Source organism: Aphis gossypii, chromosome X (assembly GCF_020184175.1).
Source record: "Aphis gossypii isolate Hap1 chromosome X, ASM2018417v2, whole genome shotgun sequence".
Taxonomy (NCBI): Eukaryota; Metazoa; Arthropoda; class Insecta; order Hemiptera; family Aphididae; genus Aphis; species Aphis gossypii.
The window spans coordinates 2,118,782-2,140,296 of record NC_065533.1 but is presented as its reverse complement, the minus strand read 5'-3'; the positions used below and the strand labels follow the sequence as shown (position 1 = coordinate 2,140,296).

General features: G+C 41.8%; 2 protein-coding genes across 2 annotated transcripts; one reads left to right on the top strand and one right to left on the bottom strand.

The window, feature by feature from the left end:
• Positions 1-7,305: 7,305 nt before the first annotated feature.
• On the bottom strand, positions 7,306-7,719 carry LOC126552270 (protein NYNRIN-like). The gene has a single exon (XM_050206965.1). It carries the CDS (start codon positions 7,717-7,719, stop codon positions 7,306-7,308), a length of 414 nt encoding a protein of 137 aa, XP_050062922.1.
• An 11,187-nt stretch (positions 7,720-18,906) lies between these two features.
• Positions 18,907-19,563, top strand: LOC126552269 (uncharacterized). Its single transcript, XM_050206964.1, has one exon. The coding sequence runs from the start codon at positions 18,907-18,909 to the stop codon at positions 19,561-19,563; it is 657 nt and encodes a 218-aa protein (XP_050062921.1).
• Positions 19,564-21,515: the final 1,952 nt, after the last annotated feature.

The window sequence follows — 21,515 nt, the reverse complement described above, 5'->3', positions numbered from 1 at the left end:
GCGGCGACGAGCTTCAGCTTTTGCAAAACCGTCGTCGCCGACACACTCGCGTCGTTTATTGTTAATAGTATAATAAAGTGTGTTTCCGACGTTACAACCGTGTCGTTATTCTATTCCGAACCTTAATACACCTACATTGGCGCAGTCGGAAAAGGAGTAAGGTAAGTGCTAATTTTAATAAAAATAATTTTACTTAAATTAAAGTAAATTAGCACATATCGGGTTAAAAGAACCTACAATAGGTGTCCTGATCATACCGGTTCCTAAATAGTTTTATTCAAATTATTTATATTTTTTTTTTATTTTGAATAAAATATTAAGGGCTTATCCAATCTAAGGTGGTAAATTTTGGCAAAATTTGCATAATTTAGCTTAATTCCTACTGGGCTAAACTGCGTGTTGGCTATTTATAGATTGGAAAGTACATATCTCTACCAGCGATAGCCCGAGTTACGTAATTTCGTATCCATCGTAATTTAATTAGATAGATAATTACAATTAAATTTAATCTCCACAATGGTTACGAAATGCATTAGTGAGTTAAATATTGTAGAAATTAACCGGGAATTGTCGATACGTGGTATTGAGACCGGGGGGTCCAAGGCCGATAAACTCTTAGCACTAGAGGAGTATATTAGGTCTAAGGAAAACATGGATCCAAGATCAGTACGGTTTGGGGTAACTGACGGGACGTCAGCCCAGGTACTGGAAGATAATACATCGGAGGTCCAGAACAGTGGTGAAGAGGGAAAATCCGACGGAGATTTGATAAACCACTTTATGGAACAGATGTTAGATAGACTGGAGGGGTTGGAAACAACGGTCGACAAGCAGCAGCTAACAATAGCTACTCTCAGCGAGAGCGTGGGACGCTTGGAGCGGGAGTTAGCCGAAGAAAAGCTTAGGTCGACCGAACGGGTGGCGCAAGCAAGTTGCGCATGCCGTGGGGTTTCCCCCAAACCTTCCACCAGCATTTTGTCCGGAGAAAATCAAAATTGCCCGGGCAAAAGTCAAAATCTTCCGGTCAAAACTCAAGGTGTGAGTTTTGAGAGCCGTTGGGCGAACATACGGAGCAGATTGGCCGGGGAAAACCCGAGAAATCGGGAAGTATCCGGAGTTTCCGGTAACCGGTCCGGAGTGTCCGGTGAAATGTCCGGTGTCTTCGGTGATCTGTCCGGAGTGTCCGGCGAAGTGTCCGGTAGAAGTGATGGGGAAGCGTTACGGAGTAATCTCTCCGGTGGAAAACGTGTTCACTTCGCGGACAGCCTGCTCATCCTCAAAATGAGTTGAATATGGCCCGTGCGTCGATACCAGAGTTTGCTGGCAAGAGGGAGGAAGACCCGGTGTGGTTTTTGCTCCAGGCCGAAGCAATACTTGAAGAAACTGGTATCCACATGGCTCGATGGGTGACCGTGTTGGCCCCTCAGCTAAAGGCACAGGAGGTACATGGTGGGGAACATGAGGGCGTTGGACTTGCCATGGCAAGAGTTCAAGTTTGAGCTTTTGGAAAAGTTCAACGGGGACGAATTACAGTCGAGCTTACAATCGGAACTGTTAAGTACCGCCCAGACCAAGGCCGAAACACTGGGAGGGTATGTCCTTCACAAGTACCAGTTGTATCGGAGGTTAAATCTTGGTCTGACTGAAGAAGCGGTGGTGATGACGGTGATTGGGCTCATGCGTGATGAATTTAGAATTCATGCACGCATTGGAACGGCTGAAATCGTTCAGTGAACTACGTGCGCTTGCACATATTTTGGATGGTAGTAAGACCGTAGTACCGGATAAGGCGGGAGAGAGCACCAGCGGACCACCAAAATTAAAATGGTTGGATAGGAGAAAAGCTGGATGCTAGCAAATCCCAGGTGCCTAGCCGAGGACGACTATCTTCGGGTGCAGGATGCAGAGTATGTGGTAGTCATGACCACTGGCAAGCTGCATGTCCGAAAAGAAAGTCGGAGTCGGGAAACGCCAGGACGACCGGCGGGACCGCCGGGTCCCGGCCGGCCAGGAAGTAACCGGCGGAAAAGTCACGAGTCGTCCGAAGAGTGGTAAGCAACGAAGTTCAACTCGGTCAGTGAGTAACGTTTCGTACAGAAACCACAAATTACAAGAAACTGACCCGAAGAAATGGAACTTCGGAGCGTTACGGACCGGAGACTCGGGAAAGGATCCGAATAAATCGGATCAAAAGAGTTCTGGACCGGAGAAAACCGGTAAGAACAGAAATCCTCCGGAGGAAAACTTCGGTTACCCGAAGTGGACGTCCGGAGTGAGAAGTTGTCCGGTGGAAAACCGTCGAGCCTCCGGGGAAACACCGGAGAAAACGCCGTAGCCACCCGAGAAAACTCATTGAAAGCGATGTTCCGGAAAAGGAACACAGTTCGTGACAATGAGTCGGGCAAATGGCAAATCGACGAGAGGTGGTTGAACCACCCGGACAAGAGGTATGGAAAATCGAACAGGATTGAAAATGTTTCGGACAAATGTGAAAATATCACCGAGGTGAGTTATCCTTCCGATAAAAATGTCGCGAACAGCATTTCAAGTGATGCGGAACAAGATAAGTTAACACAGCAGTTGTTAATTGTCCGGTCACATCCGAAGATTTTCCCGAGGAAATAGTTCCTTATCCACGGAAGGTGTGCAAAAGGAGAGACTCAGATACGGACTCAAAGTTTGAGTTGCGGCAACGCTTCTCGGATCTGCGGACGGAAGCGTTTGAGTCTCCAGCCATTGCAACGGTGTCAACGGGGAAAACTAGGGTATCGGATGTTCCGGTACCGGCCATAGAACTTGAGTTTGCACTCGGGGCAGTAGTAGCGCTATTGGACTCCCAGGCGGCGAGGACTTATGTCAAACCGTGGGTAGCAAAGAAGTTCGGCCGAAGTTTTACCGAAGAAACCGGAGATTGTCCGGATGGCGGACGGTCGGACCCGAGAAATTACGGAGTTTTCCGAATTTCGGGCCCGGATAGTGGATATGGAGGTAAGCTTCAAGGCAGCAGTGTTAGACGATCTCATTGGCGATGTCTTCCTAGGCCACGATTTCCTCGTGGAGCAACAAGTCGCTTGGGACTATAGTGGTTGCATAATCCATTTGGGGAAAGAAGACGGGTTTCCGTGAGTTGGAGAAATCCAGTAACTCCGGTCACCGTAGGAGTGGACTTAACGACCGCAGTTTTACCGGAAGGAGAGTACGGTACGCGGGTCAAAGAAGTCTTATGCCAATATCCGGAGGTGTTCTCCGGAGAGGTAGGCAGAACTCGGGTGATAGAGCACCAGATCCGTCTCAAGGATCCAAATCCGGTGGCTCTAAATGCTTACGGGTACTCCCGAGGAAAAACGAGGTAATTGCCGAGATGGTGCGAGACATGGAGGAACAGGGGTTTGTTGAACCTAGCATATCTCCATGGGCTGCACCGGTAGTACTCGTGAAGAAAAAGGATGGTTCACGCAGATTTTGCGTTGACTATCGCCGTCTGAACATGCAGACGGAGTCGGATGCTCACCCAATGCCGGACCTTCATGACATGGTTAGGTTACAACATTGCCCAACCGTATAGATTATTACCTAAAAAAATAAATTAATATTAAAAAAAAATAATTAAAATATATGTATATGTATACTTACAATTTTGATAAATTAACCATGATTTGGACTTTGTTGGATCATAATCTGGGGACTTTTCATTATTAGCTTTAGCATACCTCATACTTGCTTGTGTCAAACCGCCTCGAGTTCCTATAAAAAATTTATATATTATAAATGTAAATTTTTTTATATAATTATTATAATTACCCTTTTCAATCATCAACAGCATATCATACTCTGTGAGTAACTCTAATTTGACTCTGGTATATTTTAACATACAATCAAAGGAGAATCCTGGTGCTGTATAGTAAAAAGATGGGTCCAAACAGTATGTGGTTAAACATAGGTCTCTGAAGTTCTCAAACACGTCAGCCAACAATAAAACATCAATTTTCAGATATAGATCACTGTATTCACCCAAAGTCTTGCATCCAAAGTGACTCCAAACAGTTTTTGCATGTTCATAATCTTCTTCTTGTTTATTTGATTCTGTTGGTGTACTGTAGAAATCTGCTTTCTCTAGTAAATTGGTTTGCACCAGCTTGTTCCAACCATCCGTATACTCATAAGGGTAAACACCTTTACGAGTAACGAGTGGCAAGTCTACGGTATTAAAATGTTTAGCTGTTTCTCTAAACTTTTCGAACCCTGGTGTTAATAAATTTTCCGAGAGTGTTGATAAACTTGAAGCTATAAATCTTAATGTGTCGATGAACCGTATTGAAAAGTTGTCGGAAACGTGTTTTGAAAATGAGATGAATTTTTCTTCACTGTTTGGTATTACAGAAATTCTTTTCACATCGAGACCGAGTTCAGTTACAATAAAATGTGCATCATAATTCGATAAATTGTGAAAAAAACATGGTACAAAATTTGGTGTTTGAAGCTTGAGGTTGCAGGTATTACACAATGTTTGTCGAAATTTACCCGATAAGTGACAGTGATCAGCAACTTTATGGTTTCCCACAGAGAAACCGTTTTTACATAAATTACATGTCTTACATAAATTATGTGCTTGTTGTTGTTCTGTAGTAAAGGTTATTGGTATGTTGGTTTGTAGTAATTTTTCAATGTTTTCAGCTATTTCAACGATACTCTTCTCAAAATGTTCACCCACATTCTGATTATCTTCATCGCCACGAAAAATTATAGGTGAAGTTGGAATATTAAATTGTTCAAGCAGTTCTGCGGGAACGTCGTTATTTGCTTTAACCATAAAACCATAACTCATGGCCTCGTGTTTTTGAATAGCTTTTGTATTGTTTCCACATTTTTCATCTGATTTTTTTAGTAGTGCTTCAAAATCTGCATATATAAATATCGGATGTCGTTGAGTTTTTTTCCATGCGTCGAATTCTAACATCGATCCAGGAGCAGGCATTCGAGGTAAAATTGGTTTATGTGTTCCGCATATTAACTTGTGTTCTTCAAATCGTATGCGCTCATTTAATTCGTATTTATTAATATTTAGAGGTTCGAACGATGTAAAGCAACGTTTACAAAATACAGCGCTTGCTTTATGTCGGGTTTTCTGTGATCGCACAAGTCGGGAAAAATTAGAGATGTAGGTAAAATGAGAATTTTCATCATCGGTTATTAGTAACAAGTCGAAATGATCTGTTTTTTCTTCATCTACCACCTTCAATGGAAACACTTCATATTTTGGAAATTTTTGCGGTGTTGGAAATGTTTTTCGAGTCCGTAAACATTGACAGTTACATTAGGATTATTTTTTTCGAAAATGTTAACCTGATGTAATTTTGTCGGGAACGTGATACCGGAAAAATTATATTTTTCTTCGTGCGTTGTATAATTTTCTATACGTTGTTTATTTGAACCCGTAACGTGTTTTGCTAATATAGCCCACTTGAAACACTGTTGGTCTGAGTTTTGCGGGTTGATTACAGCTTTTTTTCTTTTAATGAAATCAGGTAACGGAATATAAGACGATGCGCTCATAGGCTTATATTGATAAACACCTAATAATATTCCGTCAATACACTGTAGCGTATAACCACTTCCCTTCCTAGAATATTCGTCTTGTTCAGCCATTAATTTTATAATGCCTTCTTCAACAATTTCCCATACACCAGTTTTTTTTAAAATTATTTTTTAATTAATAATTTTGAATTTTATAGGGAGGAACTCGAAGCAGAACTAGATAGTTAGTTATATATTTGTAATGATTATTTCTGTATGTATAATTTTTTTATACTTGTTGTAGGTGTATTAAGGTTCGGAATAGAATAACGACACGGTTGTAACGTCGGATACACACTTTATTATGTTATTAACAATAAACGACGCGAGTGTGTCGGCGACGACGGTTTTGCAAAAGCTGAAGCTCGTCGCCGCCGCCGACCGGGCCGTCGGCCGTGCCTTGAGGCGGCGGCCAGACCAGTTGTCCAGTCGCGTTATCGCGGACGAGAAAAGGCAGCCGCGGTCGTTGCGATAACGACCGCGACATACTCCCCCCCAAGTCCGCGAAACGCGACCAGCGCCCCTGACCCTATTCGCCCACGGGGCCGGTGTCCTCCTCGTGCGTCACCTCCATCTCCTCGATCCACCGCTCCACGACTGCCAACTGCGCCTCGGGTGTGGCTGGTGGTTGGGAGGGCTGGATCGGAGGTGTGGGTGTAGGAGCTGGTGCTGGTGGTGCCGCTCCGGGCGCTGGCTCAGGAGCTGGTGGCTGCACGGCTGGCTGCAGAGGCTGGAACCGCCCCCGTCTGTCCCGCACATCGTGACGCTGGTACGCCGGCGCCTCTCGGCGGGGGGGTACCCTGCCCGGAGGTCCTGCCCGCGTCCTGGCAGTAGGCTGCGGGGTGTTAGCCCGCGTGGACCGACGTCCCTCGGCGAACCCCCTCTCGAAAAGAGCCCACGCCGTCGGGCTGGCCCGGATCCGGCCGAATGAGGCGGTGGCCGCGCGTTCAGCCGACCAACCGCTCACCATATCCTCCGGTCCATCCCCGGAGAGCCTCCTGGCTTCTCGAAGGAGCTGCCCGGCCATGGCCCGTAGCTTCTCCACGTGGGCGGCGATCATGCCACGGGATGGCGGTTGTTGCGGTTCGGTGGGGGGTTATTTGCGCGTTCTGCCATCTAAAACAAGGTATGATTAGTTAGTGTTCTCTGACGGTCCTACAGCTCGCTTCATCGCTGAGACATGTAACTTAGTAGGGTGTTTACCCTCCGTCAAGAACACTCCGGTTCCTAGTGGTTTACCCAACTTAACCGGACCTAACCATTTCGGGGCGAACCCCGCGTGAAACCGCTTCTCCGCACTTGACTGCGGATGCGCTTTGTAGTATACCCAATCCCCTACTGCCAGATTGCCTTTTCCCGGGGATTCTGGGGGTATATGGGTATTAGGGGCCTTGGGGCCGGAAACTACCGGGTAACCCCCCTCTACCGCCGGAGCATCATCCTGTTCCGCCGGAGAATCTTCGGTTCCTACCGGAGGGTTCTGATGTGCTCCGGACAACTCCGGACCATTGTTGCCGTCGTCCGGTGACTCTTCAGCTAACTCAAGCTGCCAGTCTCCGGGGGCCTTGGTCTCCCGACCAAACATCATTTTGGCCGGTGACTGTCCGGTGTTTCGGTTTTCTCTGTTTCTTACGGAGAACAACACGTGTGGCAGATAGACATCCCACAGATGATGAGGCTTATCAACAAGTAAGGTTCGTAACCCTTTCTTCAACTCTTGATTCTGCCTTTCTACCGGGTTGGCACGTGGGTGGTATATTGGAGTCGTCCAACCTTCCACTCCCCACTTCTTGAGTGCCTCTCCATTGCCTTGGACACGAACTGCGGGCCATTATCTGACAATAATGCCCTCGGGTATCCGAACCGTGGGAACAACTCCCGTTCGAATGTATCCACAATCGCTTTGGTCGTCGCCTTTCCTAAAGGGTAGGCCTCTACCCAGCGACTGTAGCAGTCTGTTACTACCAAAATCGTCGTCTTACCCCGCTGCGTCCGCGGGTACGGACCCATAAGATCGATGCTCAGTACCTCCCAAGGTTGACGTGGGATCCTGGTGCACATCCGATCTTCAGGTTTACGATTCAGTGGTTTTACCCGTGCACAGACGTCGCATGCCCGCACGTAGTTACGCACTGCTTCACGCATACCGGCCCAAAAGAAACGACTCTTTATGCTGCGGTACGTTTCTTTCCACCCTGGGTGATTCGCTGTATCGTGGTCGTGAACCTTTGCAGCAGAATTTGGGCCTTGTCAGCTGGGACGACCACCCCCTCTTCTCCATTCGCAATGGATCGAGGGTGGCGGTGCAACACCTTGTCCCGCATGACGTACAGCTTTGGCAGACGCCCGAACCTTGCACCGTCTCCGGAGAGTTTGGCAACTATCTCCCGTATGTTCGGGTCGTTCTGTTGCCACTCTCGGACGTCTTGCAATGTGACGTTTCCGTCATCCCTCTTCGGCTGGATCGCACCACACTGGGTGACACCCACTCTGGGTCCTCCGGCCACGCCGGACAGATCACCGAAGACTCCGAACATTTCTCCGGACACTCCCGGCCGAATCACAGGGGGGTCGTGGATATTATTCTCCAACGATTCTTCGTCCACTGTATTCGGTCCCGCCGGACAACGGGATAGCGCGTCGGCTGCTTCATTTTCTACTCCGGGCACGTGCCGGATTTCGAAATCGAAAGCCCCGAGTTGTAACGCCCATCGCGTTAGTTTGCTGTTGGTACAGCGAGCTTGCTGTAACCATCGGAGTGCCGCGTTATCTGTAAATAACATAAACTTACCAGACTCAAGATACGGTCTGAACCTGTCAACCGCCCAAACTATGGCTAGACATTCGCGTTCGACTGCCGAGTATCTTCCCTGAGCTGGATTGAGTTTTTTGCTGGCATAGGATATGATTTTCCTATCGCCACTCTCCCCCTGCTGGAAGAGCACGGCACCAACTCCGACTTCGCTTGCGTCGGTCTGTAGATTGAATGGCTTACCGGAAGAGGAGGGCAGAGGCGTGGTGCGGACACCAAAGACTCCTTCAACTTCCGGAACGCCTCTTGCTCAATTTCTGACCAACGCCATTTGGTCCCTTTGGCCAACACACTCGTGAGCGGTGCTGTGATCTCGGCATAGTGTGGCACGAACTGGCTGTACCAACCGCAAACGCCTAACACGCGCAACACGTCTTTTGTCTTTTTGGAACCGGTAACTCCTGAATCGCCGTCAATTTCTCCGGTTCCCGGTCTATTCCTTCACCGTCCACGACGTGACCTAGGAATTTGATCTGTGCCACCCCGAATGTACATTTTTTGGGTTAGCACGTTAGACCGTAAGATTGGAGTCGCTCCAAGACTCTCTGCAAGTGGTTTAGATGTTGATCGGGACTCTCAGAGTATACCACAATATCATCCAAATAAACCAACACAAATTTACCGACTAATCCACGGAAGACTTCGCTTACCAAGCGACAGAATGTGGCTGGGGCGTTTTTAAGTCCAAAAGGCATTACCCTAAACTGGAATAATCCTCTTTGGGTCCTAAACGCCGTCAGTGGACGTGTCTTTGCGGAGAGACCCACTTGCCAATATCCTGATTTCAGGTCCATGGTGCTGTAAATTTTCGCTCCGCCCATTCCTCGGACCATGTCATGAAGGTCCGGCATTGGGTGAGCATCCGACTCCGTCTGCATGTTCAGACGGCGATAGTCAACGCAAAATCTGCGTGAACCATCCTTTTTCTTCACGAGTACTACCGGTGCAGCCCATGGAGATATGCTAGGTTCAACAAACCCCTGTTCCTCCATGTCTCGCACCATCTCGGCAATTACCTCGTTTTTCTCTCGGGAGTACCCGTAGCATTTAGAGCCACCGGATTTGGATCCTTGAGACGGATCTGGTGCTCTATCACCCGAGTTCTGCCTACCTCTCCGGAGAACACCTCCGGATATTGGCATAAGACTTCTTTGACCCGCGTACCGTACTCTCCTTCCGGTAAAACTGCGGTCGTTAAGTCCACTCCTACGGTGACCGGAGTTACTGGATTTCTCCAACTCACGGAAACCCGTCTTTCTTTCCCCAAATGGATTATGCAACCACTATAGTCCCAAGCGACTTGTTGCTCCACGAGGAAATCGTGGCCTAGGAAGACATCGCCAATGAGATCGTCTAACACTGCTGCCTTGAAGCTTACCTCCATATCCACTATCCGGGCCCGAAATTCGGAAAACTCCGTAATTTCTCGGGTCCGACCGTCCGCCATCCGGACAATCTCCGGTTCTTCGGTAAAACTTCGGCCGAACTTCTTTGCTACCCACGGTTTGACATAAGTCCTCGCCGCCTGGGAGTCCAATAGCGCTACTACTGCCCCGAGTGCAAACTCAAGTTCTATGGCCGGTACCGGAACATCCGATACCCTAGTTTTCCCCGTTGACACCGTTGCAATGGCTGGAGACTCAAACGCTTCCGTCCGCAGATCCGAGAAGCGTTGCCGCAACTCAAACTTTGAGTCCGTATCTGAGTCTCTCCTTTTGCACACCTTCCGTGGATAAGGAACTATTTCCTCGGGAAAATCTTCGGATGTGACCGGACAAATTAACAACTGCTGTGTTAACTTATCTTGTTCCGCATCACTTGAAATGCTGTTCGCGACATTTTTATCGGAAGGATAACTCACCTCGGTGATATTTTCACATTTGTCCGAAACATTTTCAATCCTGTTCGATTTTCCATACCTCTTGTCCGGGTGGTTCAACCACCTCTCCGTCGATTTGCCATTTGCCCGACTCATTGTCACGAACTGTGGTTCCTTTTCCGGAACATCGCTTTCAATGAGTTTTCTCGGGTGGCTACGGCGTTTTCTCCGGTGTTTCCCCGGAGGCTCGACGGTTTCCACCGGACAACTTCTCACTCCGGACGTCCACTTCGGGTAACCGAAGTTTTCCTCCGGAGGATTTCTGTTCTTACCGGTTTTCTCCGGTCCAGAACTCTTTTGATCCGATTTATTCGGATCCTTTCCCGAGTCTCCGGTCCGTAACGCTCCGAAGTTCCATTTCTTCGGGTCAGTTCTTGTAATTTGTGGTTTCTGTACCGAAACGTTACTCACTGACCGAGTTGAACTTCGTTGCTTACCACTCCTCGGATGACTCGTGACTTTTCCGCCGGTTACTTCCTGGCCGGTCGGGACCCGGCGGTCCCGCCGGTCGTTCTGGCGTTTCCCGACTCCGACTTTCTTTTCGGACATGCAGCTTGCCAGTGGTCATGACTACCACATACTCTGCATCCTGCACCCGAAGATAGTCGTTCCCTCGGATTAGGCACCTGTGGTTTGCTAGCATCCTCAGCTTTTCTTCTATCCAACCATTTTAATTTTGGTGGTCTGCTGGTGCTCTCTAACGCCTTATCCGGTACTACGGCCTTACTACCATCCAAAATATGTGCAAGCGCACGTAGTTCACTGAACGATTTCAGCCGTTCAATGCGTGCATGAATTCTAAATTCATCACGCATGAGCCCAATCACCGTCATCACCACCGCTTCTTCAGTCAGACCAAGATTTAACCTCCGATACAACTGGTACTTGTGAAGGACATACCCTCCCAGTGTTTCGGCCTTGGTCTGGGCGGTACTTAACAGTTCCGATTGTAAGCTCGACTGTAATTCGTCCCCGTTGAACTTTTCCAAAAGCTCAAACTTGAACTCTTGCCATGGCAAGTCCAACGCCCTCATGGTTCCCCACCATGTACCTGCCTGTGCCTTTAGCTGAGGGGCCAACACGGTCACCCATCGAGCCATGTGGATACCAGTTTCTTCAAGTATTGCTTCGGCCTGGAGCAAAAACCGCACCGGGTCTTCCTCCCTCTTGCCAGCAAACTCTGGTATCGACGCACGGGCCATATTCAACTCATTTTGAGGAATGAGCAGGCTGTCCGCGAAGTGAACACGTTTTCCACCGGAGAGATTACTCCGTAACGCTTCCCCATCACTTCTACCGGACACTTCGCCGGACACTCCGGACAGATCACCGAAGACACCGGACATTTCACCGGACACTCCGGACCGGTTACCGGAAACTCCGGATACTTCCCGATTTCTCGGGTTTTCCCCGGCCAATCTGCTCCGTATGTTCGCCCAACGGCTCTCAAAACTCACACCTTGAGTTTTGACCGGAAGATTTTGGCTTTTGCCCGGGAAATTTTGATTTTCACCGGACACAAGGCTGCTGGAGGGTTTGGGGAAAACCCCACGGCATGCGCAACTTGCTTGCGCCACCCGTTCGGTCGACCTAAGCTTTTCTTCGGCTAACTCCCGCTCCAAGCGATCCACGCTCTCGCTGAGAGTAGCAATTGTTAGCTGCTGCTTGTCGACCGTTGTTTCCAGCCCCTCCAGTCTATCTAACATCTGTTCCATAAAGTGGTTTATCAAATCTCCGTCAGATTTGCCCTCTTCACCACTGTTCTGGACCTCCGATGTATTATCTTCCAGTACCTGGGCTGACGTCCCGTCAGTTACCCCAAACCGTACTGATCTTGGATCCATGTTTTCCTTAGACCTAATATACTCCTCCAGTGCTAAGAGTTTATCGGCCTTGGACCCCCCGGTCTCAATACCACGTATCGACAATTCCCGGTTAATTTCTACAATATTTAACTCACTAATGCATTTCGTAACCATTGTGGAGATTAAATTTACTTGTAATTATCTATCTAATTAAATTACGATGGATACGAAATTACGTAACTCGGGCTATCGCTGGTAGAGATATGTACTTTCCAATCTATAAATAGCCAAAACGCAGTTTAGCTCGGTAGGAATTACGCTAAATTATGCAAATTTTGCCAAAATTTACCACCTTAGATTGGATAAGCAATTAATATTTTATTCAATATAAAAAAAAAATATAAATAATTTGAATAAAACTATTTAGGAACCGGTATGATCAGGACACCTATTGTAGGTTCTTTTAACCCGATATGTGCTAATTTACTTTAATTTACTTAAAATTATTTTTATTAAAATTAGCACTTACCTTACTCCTTTTCCGACTGCGCCAAATGTAGGTGTATTAAGGTTCGGAATAGAATAACGACACGGTTGTAACGTCGGAAACACACTTTATTATGTTATTAACAATAAACGACGCGAGTGTGTCGGCGACGACGGTTTTGCAAAAGCTGAAGCTCGTCGCCGCCGCCGACCGGGCCGTCGGCCGTGCCTTGAGGCGGCGGCCAGACCGGTTGTCCAGTCGCGTTATCGCGGACGAGAAAAGGCAGCCGCGGTCGTTGCGATAACGACCGCGACATTGTTTAATTTTTGTAAATATTTTTTCTATGTCATATTTTTGTACTTGTATATTTTACTTTAAACCATTTTCTTTGTCAATATTATAGTTAGTAGAATATATTTGTAAAGATTATTTCTGTATGTATAATTTTTTATACTTGTTTAATTTTTGTACTTGTATATTTTACTGTAAACCATTTTCTTTGTCAATATTATAGTTAGTAGTATATATTTGTAAAGATTATTTCTGTATGTATAATTTTTCCTATGTCATATTTTTGTACTTGTATATTTTACTTTAAACCATTTTCTTTAATAGTTAGTATGGTATAGAAATAAAACTCAATTTTGAAATAAAAAAACATGATTACAATTTTTATGAATTATTTACAAACCAGTTTCTTAAAGCAAACACTTTATAAAATGTACAATATTTAGGATTTAAGTCCTTATGAAAGATACAACAAGGTAAATTTTCTTCATCACATATTTTATCCAGTCGAGGACAACCCAAGTCTTCAATGTTGATAACTGCAACGTGACACGGTACACAACGGCTGCCAGTACAAAGAACAGGCATCGCAGCGACCGGTCTGCACCTTTATCAACCGCCATCACGGACGACGACAAGACGGTTCTGTCGACTCTCCCACCAACGCCCCAAAGGCTAGGCAGGACGGGAAGACAGGTCGTGCCGAACGAGTACCGGCCGCCGGCGGTCGGGCTCTCTTGCGTTAACCGTCGAACAGCGTACACCAAAAGTTCGACAACCTACCTAACGGTACAGCCACACTATCGGCTTACTTCTTGTTTTTTTTATTTTTATTTTCTTTTGTTTTTTTCTTCATTGTGCTTGAAATAAAAACACACCCCCACACATCCGTGTAGCAGAACCAGTGCGTTATTTATTTCCGTGTGTGTGGTGTCTCCTCTATACTCAATCGAGACCGGTGAACCGCGGTCGCCTACAAGCACACTACCGTCGTCACCGCGTCAAACGTGTGGTATATACTCTATAAGTAGTTGTTTTTTCTGTTCGCCTTTGGTGTAAATACAGTCAAACTTTAACGAATTCAATATTCTGCCAAGTTCTTCATACTCAATATCACCATAATCTATAGATAGCTGATGAACATTTTGTAGCCACTTGTTAGTTATTCGACGTTTATTATCTTGATTAGATTTTGAATTTTTAAAAATCTAGTGTTGAGTAGCCCATGTTTCTGTGTCTACAATAGACATCTCTATAATCATATATTTGTTATTCGCTCCAAGAATGCATTGATTGTCAATGATGCCTGTAGACATTATGACTTGTCTTTAAAATAAGTTTCAATAGTATTGAGTTGACTATGTTTAGCAGGTAATGTTTTTTTCAAATCGTTTACAGCTTCTAGAATAGTTTGTAATGTAACTTCAGCTTTTATCATATGCTCTGTTATATCTAAACACGTTAATTCCAACTTTTCTGTTTGTTCTTCTTGTAATTGAATAGATGTATGATTTTCTTCAATTAAATGTTCAATTTTATTTAATTTATCCGAATATGATTTAATCGAATGTTCAAGATTTGAATTAATTTTTTTTATTTCACCAGACTGAGAACTACCGAACACGTTCATAGTAGAAACTCAACTAAAGTTATTTTCTAGTGTCACTTATATTTATCCAACTATTATGTGTATTGTCAAACCCCAGCCACTTTACAAATATCTGTGTCCCCTTCCTACGAATAATTTTTTCGATTAAATATTCGTTTGGGTAATTTGTTTTACATATTTCCTCAGAGTAAAAACAGCCAGCAATTGGTTTTCCTGTATAATCTTGTAATTGATATGTAATAGGCATGGTTTGATTAATTTTGATAATTTTGAATATTTCCGCAGACCAACTTGGTAAATAACCTTTTGTAAATACACTTTTATATGTACTTATACGAACGTAATCACCAATTTTTAAACTATTTTTTCTATTAATAATTTTGCGTGTTTTTATTTCAACTGATGTTGGATCTAAATCAGCTTGTGTCGGAGTCATCCTTATTGTTCTATGTTTTGTATTATTATACTCATTAATCAATGAAGGTAAAATAGAAATCCAATTGTATGAACCTCGTGCAGTAAACTCTCTAAACATTTTTTCTTTTAATGTACGGTTGAAGCGTTCTACAATACATGCTTTCTTGGTGCTATACGTTGAATATTTGTGTATGTTATACTTTTTCATCAATTTATCGAATGTTGTATTATAAAATTCTTTGCCGTTATCAAGCTGTAGTAGTTTTGGTGAATGTTTGAGTAATATTTTCGACATTGCATTTGAAACTTCTTTAGCAGTTTTTGATTTTAAAGCTATCGCCCATGCAAATTTCGTAAAACAGTCTATGACGCATAGAATATATTTGTAACATTTATTTTTTTTCGAATATGGTATCATTTCAACCAGATCAGCTTGCCATAGATCATTTTTTCCGTATACATTAACTATACGTCGTATGTAATTTTTTCTAGCAGGTTTGTGTAGTTCAAATGCGATATCTCGCTTAGACATTTGGTATACGTTTTATGTAACCAGCTTCGCGTAATTCTTCGAAAATTGATAGTATTTCGTTGGAAACACCTGTATTGCCAGCAGCTTTTGATGCTAATAGTAGTTTTAAACGGGAAACCAATTCATTCGGATCGTTCCAATATTGAAGTGTATGTTTCTGTAATTGTACAGATAGTCCACTACCAGATGGAAATAATGTTGTGATTATATCTCTGTATTTATTACCGCCTTTTTTAATTTGTTTGCTGTTTGACGTTAAATGAGTTGATGTTTGAATTAATATAGATTTATATGTTTTAAATCGTTTTCGGTATATAATTTAGGGGCTTTTGAAAATATTAAACTACAGAGACCCTGTGTTAACGGGTATGTAGTATCATCAACAATTATCGTATTTCCAACAAGTTTGATTTCTTTTTTACCTAAACGTACCGTTTTATTAGGTTGTAATTTAGGACCATACGTCTTGTCTATGCTGTATGAATCTAACAATTCATCTATTTGATAAAAATGTAAATCTTCAGTGTTGTCTATAGTTTTATCCAAAGTATATTTTTGTATTTCGTTTAACGGATCGATAATCGGTTTAAATGTTTCTGTTACTATCGATTGAATATCGGCTTTTCCTTGTTATAATGCAGTATATTTTCGTTTAATATTTTCTTTTGCTTTTATCAATTCTTCGAGTACTTCACCACTGGCGACCATGATCGTGAATGAGATGTTTTTTAAAAAACGTAAGTTTATATAATAACAAACGTGTCGAAGCCGTGACGATAACGCCCATTATCGCGTTCACACTCTTTGTTTATTACGATAAAGTTGAACCTCCCCTTACGCCAACACGATGTACAGAAATCTTTAAATTCTGTATACGACATATCATCAGAGCAATGCTCCATGTAAACATGTTTTAAATTAGTTTCATCTTGTTTAAATAAAACGATAAGGTTAGCGTTATCACGCAAAAGTTGTTTTGGTACTCTTGAATAACTCTGAGCTAGATAGCACACATCTATAAGGTTATGCCTTCCCCTTGCAAAGATTGATCTACATACTCCTTGCCCCTCTGTCAAAATATCGTCTAGAATATACACAGAGTTTGGTAGGGCTTTTTCAGGTTCAATAACTTGTTCGTTTTCGTAGAACGTAAATAATTGTACTCCTTCGATATCTGATAAGATATTACTCAACATTTTATATTTCGGTTGATCCAGAGTTTTCGAATATATGTAAACGTTGTGAAATCTTATTCCATTTATATTAGTTAATAATGCAAACATTAAATTCGTTTTTCCACAGCCGGACGGACCCACAATAAGCGCACGTATCGTATTGGGTAGAAGCGGACCGTGTCTATAGTTTTGAAACGAAGTAGGTGGATCTACGTTCTCAACTGTAAGCTCGGTTTCTTGTTTAATGAATTTCATTTTGATATAAATATCTATGTTGTGATGAGAATGTCATCAGTACACAATGTCACTCGCTCGAAGAAGCAACAAGAATAAAGGTGGCGGGCTTATTAACACGTTTATAAACAAATTACCGGTCGAACTTCACGTGCCTGGTAAGTTTATTAAATCCGATATTATCATAATAATAATAATAATAATAATAATATTTTAATTATTTTTTTTTTGTAGGTTATCAATACTGTGGACCTGGTACAAAATTGAAAAAAACGTTTAGTTCATGGTGATAAAGGTATAAACCCGTTAGACGCTGCGTGTAGAGACCACGATATCGCATACGAACGTAGTAACTCTATCGCCGATCGTAATGAAGCTGATCATATATTAGAACAGCGAGCCTGGGAAAGGTTCAAATCGAAAGATTCTGGTTTAAAAGAAAAAGCTGTAGCTTGGTGTGTGACTACCGCCATGAAGGCAAAACGTAAAGTTGGTGGTGGTTGTGATTGTGGGTTTAAAGCAGCGGTTAAAGCAACTAAAAACGTTTTAAAGAAAAATGTCGGTGAAAAAAATTTAATGAAATTAACAAAAAAGTGTGTAGCCGTCGCACGAAAAACATTTAAATCTACAAAGACAAAAGTTCCGAGAATAGTAAACATTCCGAAAAAAGGCGGTGCATTACCACTTATTCCGATTTTCGCTGGCTTATCAGCTCTAGGCGCTCTGACTGGTGGAGTTGCCAACGTTGTTAAGGTGGCTAATGAATTTAAGAGGAACGTTCCATCACATTTGGGAAATGGTTTATACCTGACGCCATATAAAGGCAACTCGTACAAAATAGGCGATGGTCTATATATCACACCATATAAAAATGGTGGTGGGAGAGTAAAGACGAAAAAAAACTAATATCTACGTTACCAAGAGAGCGTTGTACGATTTCGAACTTATAAAAATCGCACGTTTGTTGAAAATACCACATTTCATCGGCGTGTTTACTAGAGATAAGTTGCCCGTTCGTCCTAAACGATTTGAATCGGCGATTGTTAACTTGGACACTGAAAACGGTACAGGTACGCATTGGGTAGCGTATAAAAAAATCGGAAAAAAAGTAAAATATTACGACAGCTTTGGAAATTTAGCACCTCCGCTAGAAGTACAGAAATATTTTCAAGGATGCGATATTAATTACAATTATAACACAGAGCAGAGATTTAATACATCAAACTGTGGACACTTGTATATACAATTTTTATCATGTACACGATAACGTTAAACGGAAACTCGAGTGAACTGTCATACGATATTTTTCCGACCATAGAGGTAGAAAATACAGCACAAATATGTCTTTTGAGCTTGCTAACAAATAATTCAATTCCAAACATATAACCTGGTTGCAATACCATAGGTTTTCGGAATATGATTGGACAAGTTGAAAACGTAATTATACCTACTGGATCGTATGAGTTGGAAGATTTAGAGTTTGTTATAAACAAGTTGAAGCCCGGCTATATAACTTTTTTCGAATTAAAATCTGATGGTAACACGTTAAAGTGTATGATATCCTGTAGCCATGAGATTGACTTTTCAATCGAAAACAGTATAGCAACATTATTAGGATTTAGAAATGTTGTATATACTACTGGTACTACACACGAATCTGAAAATACAGTCAACATAATGAAAATAAACTGTATAAAAATAGAGTGCAACTTAATAACCGACTCATTTTGTGACGGATCGCCGAGCCAGATTATACATGAATTTTATCCGACTGTTGCTGTGGGCTATAAAATTGTTGAAGTGCCTAGACATTTAGTTTTTTATGGTCTTAATACTACTTCTATAAGTAAAGTTGAAATCATACTAAAAGATCATAAAGATCAATTGATAAATTTACGTGGTGAACCAATTACGATTCGATTACAAATAACACTCGGATAAGATGGCGCTCAAGTTTAATATAAATACTACTGCAATAAAAAAACCCGTCATTAAAGTGACTGCAGTTAAGAAGTCAACACCTATATCTAAACCGAAAAACAACGAGTTCAAGCTCACGAAAAATAACTTAGATTTTCTTCGTTCACTACAATAATGGATGACACATATTTATATGTAACGGCCGGTTATGTCGACGATTGTAAAATAACGCAAATGCAATATAATTCGTTCACGCCGTATTCAAACACGTCTTTTTCATACAATGATCAAATTAGAATAAATATTCAAAATATGGAATCTTACTCTCTACCGTGTGAAAGTTATATTTACATTGAAGGAAAGCTAAGAAAACCTTACGACGCTGAAGGAGACGTACGTTTTTCGAATAATGGTTTGGCATTTTTATTCTCCGAAATGCGATATGAAATAAACGGAATAGAAATACAAAAATTGAAATCACCCGGAGTATCGTCTTGCCTGAAAGCATACTGTTCATATACACCAAGTGACTTGAATACGTTAGACAATTGTGCTTGGGACTCGGGCATGGACGGCGAAGATAATAAAAATTTTATGAGCAACGATGTATTTACCGGTTGTGTACCTCTAAGACATTTATTCGGATTTTGCGAAGATTATAAAAAAATATTACTAAATTGCAATCAACAACTGATTTTAAATCGCTCGTCTACCGATTTAGACGCATTACGTATGACGCAAACCGGAACCCCCGAAAACGTTGAAAAAAATAAAAAAATTACGATTGAATTGATTAAAGTGATATGGAAGATGACTTGTAGTATGACTTGAAGTATGACTTGTTTTCCGATGGACACTTATCGCATTTAAACATGTTTAAATAAAGTGTTTTAACACTTGTAAAAATTGTTAATACTGTTGTGTGAAAACGTGGAAATAGTACGTACGAAATGGTTGTCTAGAACAGACTGAACGTACATCGACGGATAACGGAGCAAGTGTCATAGCATTTGCGGTGGTGAAGATAAATTAAGCCAGGGTTAGGTAAAATATTATTTGGGAATTAGTTATATCACTATAGATTTTTAACTATGTTGGGTATCATTGTATTGAACAGAGCATCGATAAAATTCCTGAAACTGACCTGAACGTGTCGAGAATAGACCGGTTGGGACAGGGCATTTTCGATAACAATAGAATACTTATACATGTAGTGTTTTTCGATCAAATAGTCTCGTAAAACTCAATGACGTATTATTTAATTTGTAACACATTTTATATATGATTTATATAACTTAGCTAAATATAAAAAAACTATAAAGGTACTTACGTGTCATGAGATCCATATTTAAAAGAAAAAAAATCTAAAGAAAATGTATGTAGAAATGTGATGTTGCTTGTTGATCGATAAAAATACAACTAATTTCGAAAACTTTGGTATTCGAAATCTTAGGATACATTTGACTTAAATGACCCAGGGTATATTATATGAATTAAATAAACTGAATTTAGAGTCTAGACAGACGGATACTTACCTATACTATTGTTTGTTAGGGATTTCTTTTTTAGTGAGCTGTGTATTCAGACACGAACTTTTTAATTTAAATGTGGGAGAATACGCGGTGACGATCTATGGTGGTCATCGAGGGATGAGGTAGATGAAATATACATTTTGTTTTGATCATACAAATATATTTAGTATAACTACAATATTCTAAATACATCTTATAGAATAATACTATTGTTTGTAATGCAGACAATACTCTACATGCTTGTTATACTATAATTTTTCAAAAGGTAATATGCCGTTAATATGTGATAACAACAGGGATAGATAGCGTATGACAATTCGTCTGACTATTGTTCACAGAATTTATATTTATTTTGGAATTTATACTTTTATTTTCACTTACAAATATTTTGCTTACACAGGGTGCTTTGCATAAAAAATATAATATTCTGGGATAGAATCGAACTGATTTTAAATCGCTCGTCTACCGATTTAGACGCATTACGTATGACGCAAACCGTAACCCCCGAAAACGTTGAAAAAAATAAAAAAATTACGATTGAATTGATTAAAGTGATATGGAAGATGCCTATAATCAGAGTTAATGATAAAGAAAAATTAAAACTGTTGGAAGTGATAGATTCACGTAAAACGTTATCATGTGCGTTCAGAACCTGGGATCTATGTGAATATCCTGTACTACCTAGAAATACTTCACATTCATGGACGATAAAGTCTAGCAGCTTGCTTGAAAAACCTAGATTTATTTTGTTTGGATTACAAACAGATAGAAAAAAAAAATATAGAAAACGACGCTGGGCGCTTTGACCACTGCCAACTAAAAAATCTTAAGGTACACTTAAATTCTGAAGTGTTTCCATATGAAGACTTTCGTGCTGATTTTAAAAATAATACCATCAGCTTACTGTATAAAGCCTATACAGACTTTCAAAAATCGTATTACGAGAGAGATTATTCTGAACCATTGTTATCAAAAAATGTTTTTCAAACATATGTTCCAATCGTCGTTGTCGATTTATCGCATCAGAATGATAACGTAAAAGCATCGACCATAGACCTACGAGTAGAATTTGAAACGGATACGGTTATTCCTGAGAAAACTGCAGCTTATTGTTTAATTTTACATGATCAGATTATAACTTATAACCCGTTTAGCGGTGATGTTAGAAAACTGTAATTTTTATACATAAATATGTATATTATTTCTACTTGTAATTATTTTTTTTATACCTTGTAAATATATTATTTTTAC